This window comes from Pundamilia nyererei, unplaced genomic scaffold, assembly GCF_000239375.1.
Source record: "Pundamilia nyererei isolate P.nyererei 1_Seehausen unplaced genomic scaffold, PunNye1.0 scaffold00328, whole genome shotgun sequence".
Taxonomy (NCBI): domain Eukaryota; kingdom Metazoa; phylum Chordata; class Actinopteri; order Cichliformes; family Cichlidae; genus Pundamilia; species Pundamilia nyererei.
In genome coordinates this window covers 162,776-170,027 of record NW_005187729.1, presented here as the reverse complement: position 1 = coordinate 170,027, position 7,252 = coordinate 162,776, and the positions used below count along the sequence as shown (strand labels likewise).

At 40.7% G+C, this 7,252-nt stretch overlaps 1 protein-coding gene across 1 annotated transcript in view; it reads left to right on the top strand.

Moving 5' to 3' along the window:
• The window catches only part of cacna1ab (calcium channel, voltage-dependent, P/Q type, alpha 1A subunit, b), a 192,172-nt gene that overhangs the window by 128,046 nt on the left and 56,874 nt on the right, over positions 1-7,252 (top strand). Inside the window, exons 22-27 of the mRNA XM_013915592.1 lie at positions 1,404-1,711; positions 2,621-2,753; positions 2,980-3,109; positions 4,293-4,352; positions 4,551-4,657; positions 5,297-5,299. Of these exons, the coding sequence (XP_013771046.1) occupies positions 1,404-1,711; positions 2,621-2,753; positions 2,980-3,109; positions 4,293-4,352; positions 4,551-4,657; positions 5,297-5,299 (741 nt within the window). The remainder of the gene's footprint in view (positions 1-1,403; positions 1,712-2,620; positions 2,754-2,979; positions 3,110-4,292; positions 4,353-4,550; positions 4,658-5,296; positions 5,300-7,252) is intronic.

Sequence of the window (7,252 nt, the reverse complement as noted above, 5' to 3'; positions counted from 1 at the left end):
AGTCTGTGCAGTGGAAACAGTCCTGAAGCATCGGAATAGCATCCTGCGGCCATGTTCTCACGGTTTTGGTTGTAATCCCAGTGCTCTTGATCTTTTGTGTGTATATTGGGTGTAGCAGAAGGGAGAGATGGTCTGATTGACCCAGGTGGGGATAAGCCTGGGCTCTGTATGCATTCGCCATGTTGGTGTACACCTGGTCCAACGTTCTATCTCCTCTGGTAGCACACTTCAGTTTGATGATCTTTAATCAGTTATGTAACTAAAACTTGTAAAAGTGGTCAATTAGTTTAACTCACCTGGTCATTTTGTTCAGTATGACTTTAGTGATTTGATCTATTCAACAGCCTGCAGTCCTGTTCATATTATATACAAAACGTAATGCAAAATGAAAGAAGACATTCATTTGTTTTAATAGATTTACTGTTCAGTAATGTAATTCCCGGAACAAGTAAAAGTACAAATGTGTTCACGCTAGATGTCCTTCTTAATATTTTTACCTAGCTCTTTGGGACTGATTTTAGTTGTGGGTTAAATGAGAGAGCGATTAGTAGAATCAAACGCCAGAAAGGTAGAATTTACTGCATGAAGTCCAAGTTGCTGTTTTGCTATGAGGGTCCCTGGTGCCAAAAAGCTGACTCAAAGTGCTGAGAGGTCATCGTCTGTCAATGTTGTAACATCCTCCATGAACATGGTTTAGGACAGATGAGGGTGTGACCTCATCTCCCAGAGCTAGTTGTCATTCACTAACAAACAGATCCATTTAAAATCTGAAATTCAACCAAATTGTTCACTGATTAAATCTACTGCACACTTAGTTGATCAGGGCTCCATTTCATCGCAGTGTTCCTTAACATTCTTCATATATCTGCGTTGCACATTTTAAGACAGTGAACATCTAGGCTAAATGTCCTTGAACAGTGCAAAGCTATAAATGCAAATTGCAGTGTCTTTGTAACCAATCAAATAGCTCCTTACATTGCTCCACATGGCTAATTTGTATTGCATTGTCTACAAGGATCAAAGGAGTTAGGGAAATTTTAAGTGAAATAGCTAATACAATAGTTAATCTATTAGCTAATGTCACAGCTAATTCCATAGTTACTCCCATTGCTAATTTTGTAGCTAATCCCAAAGAAAGCAGGAAAAGGAAATGCAATGAAATAATAGAATGGAAAAGAAATGAAAAGGCCATTTTAAATGTTAGTTCTGAATTTAGAATTTTGTAAAGACTGTTTATTGAGAGTTTAAGACTTTTAAATTAAAACTACCAGGCTATGTATTACAACCATATAAAGACACATATCAAGTGCATCATAGGATATTGGCCTTGGTAGAGAATCTGCCCTTCTGTGTGCTCTGCGTTGCTCTTGTGACATCTCCCCCATCTCTTTTTCCTTCATCAGGGAACACCACAGTACTGGACCAAGCCTCTCTACCACCCGTCCTATACAGCAGTATAATGAGGACCTGGACAACTTCCGCAACAACAGCAAGCTGGCCAATGCCCACGAGCACCCTTACGCCCTACCACCAGATCACCCTGACCATCCTGACCATGTCAATAACCTGCTCAACTGCCGCGATGCTGATACCCACACGCTGCTTCACAGCATGGACAGCTTGATTCTCACTAGCATGGTTAAACCTGACTACACAGCCATAGAAATGCCCCCTGTCTACCCTTACCCCTCGACCAACGCCATCTTACAAGGTGAATCTTGGAGGCTCGTATGACTATAAAACTAAAGATGGCTTTTTGGGGTCTATAATTTGTTTGATAGGCATCTTCTAGTTTAGACAGAGAGACATTAATGCAGTACAAACTGTACTTCTGACTGGTTGTACTGACTTTAACGTTAGAAGACTCTTCGAGAAACACGTCAAAGATACTTTCAAAAATGTATAAAAGAGTGTGGGGTTTTTTTATGGGTCAGATTGCAAAAACATTATACTCTAAAATATTATTTATTTCTGATGCCATTATACCTTCATGGTATTTCAGAGTATTTTTCAACAATAAAATGTAGTGCTAATGCAACGAGAGCTAACGCAGTAACGAAAAACCTTTCTGGCAGGTACCCAACTATAATAATATGCACTCCTTACGCTCCAATAATGCCTGATAATTTCTGCTGCAGCAGCTACCTGCGTTTACTGAAAGGACATAGGATTGTGGACAATGTGGTCAATAAACTGCATTTGTATACACTTAGATATGGCAATAGACGAATGTCTGGCCTCCACCTTTTTTTATTAATACTAAACTGCATGGCTGCAGTTTTATTTTTACCTTAAACCAAACGTTCACAGTCACCATTGCTTCCAGACTGCTGCCTGTTCAACCAATAAAGAGCGCCCTCCAGTGGTCCCTCATGAGCAGTTCACTACAATACTGCACCCCAGTCTAACTTTTTTTATCAGTTTAATTTATTTTTAAAATATGTTTTTGACTGTACTATAATACTGTGCATAATATCACTGCAGTGACACCTAAATTAAAATTGTTGGCTTTCCTCTTGAACTTAACAACAGTGCAATATCAGTCTTTATGTGTCAAACGTTGTCTCTTTGTGTTTGTCAATTCTGAGTTCTCCCTGTTTTCTTTGCTGGATTTTCTTAGTGAACAAGAACGCCAACACCGACCAGAAGAAGAGTGAGGAGAAGAAAGAGGAGGAGAGCGAGGGCGGAGATGAAGATGGCCCCAAACCCATGCCTCCTTATAGCTCTTGCTTCATATTGTCCACCACTAACCCGTGAGTATATACTCTGTGTGTGTGTGTGTGTGTGTGTGTGTGTGTCTGTGTTTATACACACACACAAGCTCCAAGCTTTGTACCATGCTTTTTTCTAGAATATGGAAAAGTTATTGTAAAGGAAAGTTTTTCTTTACAGCCTAAGACATATTTCATATTTAATGTGTTGTGGGGTTTTTTGTTTTTTATTTCTTAACATGCACACGCATCTGTGTGTCTGCGCCAGGTTTCGGAAGTGCTGTCACTACATCCTGACTCTGAAGTATTTTGAGTTCACCATCCTTACTGTCATCGCTATGAGCAGCATCGCTCTTGCTGCAGAGGACCCTGTCAACCCTAAGTCACCGCAAAACGATGTGAGACACGACTATGTGTTTGTGTTTTTCTGTCTGCATCGTTCTTCTTTTTTGATGGGATGTCTACAACAGATATAAAAATGAAGATTTTGAGAACTTTTAGCAAGATCTGGGAATAGTATATGGTTCTAAAGTAAAGTTATTAGTTGGTAATAAATCCTGTCAGTGAAGAGGTCAGCTGTGGTGATATAAATAGCTTGTGCTAGGGCTAGAAGGATTTGGCTACAGCTAAATTGTTCATAATACATATTAATCATAGGTATCACATCATCCTAATTAATATTTCCTTTTTACATACCTATTGATAACACCCACATGTGATAACGAGGAGTGATTGCAAGGCAGATATTTTGCAGTTTTGCAACCGACAGTTCATATCCGGCACACAAGATTTCCTGTTCCATCGATGGATTTCCTTGCATCCAACCAAAGCTTACTCAAACAGGATTGGTCGGTAGCAATGCAAACCAGAAAGCTTCTATTACCAATGTAGGCCCTTGGCTATAGATCACATGCAAATATCTCTTTGCGGATTCTGTTCATCAACCCAGGTTTCCCCAACCTTATAAACAGCACGTTTGCATAATGACTGAAACTAACACCACCAACAAAAAATAAGCTGTGGGGTCAATTTCTTGATCATTAACCATGATGATTCTTGATCATTGTCACTGGTGCTCGTCTTAGTCATTATGTAAATGGAGGGTTGGGAAAACCTGCCGTCAGCTGAGACTGAAAAAGTCACCTCCCACTGAAAATGCTACATCACGATGAACAGAATCAACTTTTTGGGATTTCCATAAAGACGTATTTCCTTACCTGGATGACTGATCATGCATCAACACATGTCTTTATGGAGATTGGATATTTAGTAGCTTTTTTTTCTCTGTTATTACATTAAATCAAGATTTAGAGAATGTGGAGGATAGGTTAACACCGCAAAGAAATATTATGACAAAAGAGAAGAAATTATGAATAATCTCACTCACGGCAAGTGGATTTTGTGATTGAGCTGTTTGAAAATGGAAACCTAAAATAGGTTTAGAACTAGGATCATTGTCTTTCTAGTGTGTACTTTTTTTCTTTGCTAATCTCTCCTCCGTTTGTCGCATCTTTTCTCACTCTGATTCATCTGCTCTCGCTAATATGTTAATTTATCTCATGGTGTTGTGTCCCTCCGCAGGTGCTGCGTAATTTTGACTACGTTTTCACAGCAGTCTTCACATTTGAAATGTTGATCAAGGTAACAAAGTATCACAGTGCGACTGTGTGTGACTCTCTACTTTGAGCCCTTTTTTGTGCAGTTGTATGAGGCGTCCTCTGTTTGTGTGTGTGTTTCTGTATTTGTTAAGGCCAGCGTGCTTTAGAGGGTAAAGTCAGTGTCCCTGTGTATGTGTGTATATGAGTATATATCATGCTGAGCACACTCCTTGTCTTCCAGATGGTGGTGCTGGGCTTGTTTCTCCATGAGGGATCCTACTTCCGTGACTTGTGGAACATTCTGGACTTTATAGTGGTTAGTGGTGCTCTGGTGGCCTTCGCCTTCACGTAAGTTCCCCTCCCCATCCTCCTCTTCATCTACTCCACTATCCTTCCACACCCACACACACATTTAACCATTGACAGAAAGACCTTTGTCAGTCAGCCGTGTACGTCCAATACACTAGGCGAGGCCCGGCTTCCACCCTCCTGTTGTCTCAGTCTGCTCTGTGTGAGAGCTCATCATCCCCTCTTGTCCAGTATCCCCTTCGCTCTGTTCCCGTTTCTGCTTCTGTCCATCTTTTTTCCCAGTCTTTTCTGTTTTCTGTAGGCTGCCTCCTTTCCATTTTCATCTCTATTTCTGTATTGGCCGCCATCACATGTGTCATCATATCAGCAGGTCTTTCTCGATGTTCAGTCGCCACCTTCATCTCGACAACTGACGGCGATCCATAACTAAAATGTATCCCTGATATTTCACACTTAAAAGATCATCACCATCTTTTATTTAAAGAGGCTTTTTGTTATACTGTCATCTTCATTTCAACCACTGTAAGAGTTTCCCAAATCATTTCCCACACAACTGTCTATAAGCTATAAAGTGCAACCTGCTCCTTATCAACATTTTCTCCTCCCAAATCTTCCTTGCTCCCGATCCCTTTTTTCCCTGTTTGCCAATCCATGCCACTCTGATTTCCTTCTAACCAGGCCGTGAGTCATCTCTTTCGTCCTTCCTTCCCTTTTCTTGCATCTCAGTCCCTGACTTAGATCCCCCAAGCCCTGCTTACCAACACTCCCCCCAGGTCCTCTTCAGCCCATGTCCCTGCTGATGCCTTCTCGTCAAACACCTTTCAACTCCCTCTCTCATATCAGCACCTCCCCCTCTCTATATTCACCTACCCGTTTTCTCAGTGTCATCGCCTACACCTCTGTTGTTCCTAACATATGGCAGAGAGAGTAACCTAGCAAGGGAGTGCTGTACTGCTCTCTATGATCTTAGTTGGCCTCTCCGTACTGAACCACAGCCCCTGGGTGTATGCCATGAGAACTCCCCCAGGAAAAGTTGGGAGATCATCAAAATTAGTAAGATTCATCCTCTGTCGGCCATGAGTGTCAGTTTTTGAGATATCTAAGGGTGGACTACAGAGGAACATTATTAGGAACTAAGTAATAATACTAGAATGTGCTATATATTTAAAATACATTTGGCACAAAGATGCAGTGGAAGAAATGTAAGAAAATCTGATGGTACTCAATTTAGAAATGAACACCATCAGATTAAATGCAGATTTATTCAACGTTGTTGAAACAGTGCAAAGTTGCTCGCCGTATGGTTCACATCTGGCTGTAGAGTACTCCTGCTTTGAATTTTCATGCTGTATGTTAAGAAGAGGTGTTGCCCATTGCTCCCTAATTTACCATTAATCCCACAAACCACAACCTCCAATCTTTGTTGAGTACAACTCCTATTATCCGCTCCTGATTATTCAGATTCCACCAAATGCACCATTCAAGCTTCCACTCTCCAAAACCCATTGTATCCAACATCCTCCACCTCGTCATTCTTCCCCATGCCCCTGTCCGGAGGTCAAAATTAGTCATTCCGTGGGGGTGAGGGCGCCCCAGACACCTTTAACCCTTTAATTGCCCAGGCTCTACATCCGCCACTTGGAAGAACACTTGTCCCAGGAAGGACTCATCTCCTCAGCGTCCCTCCTTACTTCTCTTTTGCCAGCACACACTCAAATGTACACACATACTCCTCCACCATTCTGACCATGTTAATGAAACTGGAGGCACAGGTATTTAACTCTCCTTTTTCTGCACGACCCAGGAAAGTACATGGGAGGGTAATAAGCAAGGCATGCTGGGGCAGGGTGTAGTGGATGGAATGATTTAGTAGACGTTATTGCGATGGATACAGCTGAAGGGATCATTTGTGTGTTTGTGTTTGGTAGAAAATAAAAACATGCATTCTCCTCAGCTCTCTGGATGCCTATTGCATGTCTTACTTAGTGTCTACATGAACCCTTGCTGTGATGGACAGTAGACAGCATCACTAAGAGCTATGTTCATGATGTTTTAAGCAAAGGATTATCTCCTAAATATGGCATCTGTATCTGAGCAAATAGCTACTGTAAGGGAGTGTTCAGATTAAATATGAAGCGTGTTTTAGAGACAGCACCACTGCATGAAAACTTAAGGGGTAAGAAATCAGAATGTGACGTGAAGTGAAGCTTCTTGTTTTTCTTATTTTATTTTTTTTTAGAAAATCACAACAGCAATCCAACCATTTATTTTGTTATGAAGAACATTTTTTAAAACAGGTTATATGAAGAAAAACAATAACGTAAGGAGAAAAGAACATTTACTCATTTCTTTACTGCAGAGGTACCGAAAATAGTATCAAGTATTAAACTGGGATTGGTATTAAATCAGCATCCTGACAACCATAAAACGATGGCATGAGCTATACTTGATGAGAGTACTAAAGCTTTTTTGTTTTATCAAATTATTATTTTGTGGATTTAGGTCATCGATACAGATTACACAGATTAGGCAGATCGAGCGCATTGTTAGATTAAATCAAATGCTAGCTGTTACCATATCCTTCGATTCTTTGATTAATTCTTGACACTTAATCACATTTGATCTTAATGCCAA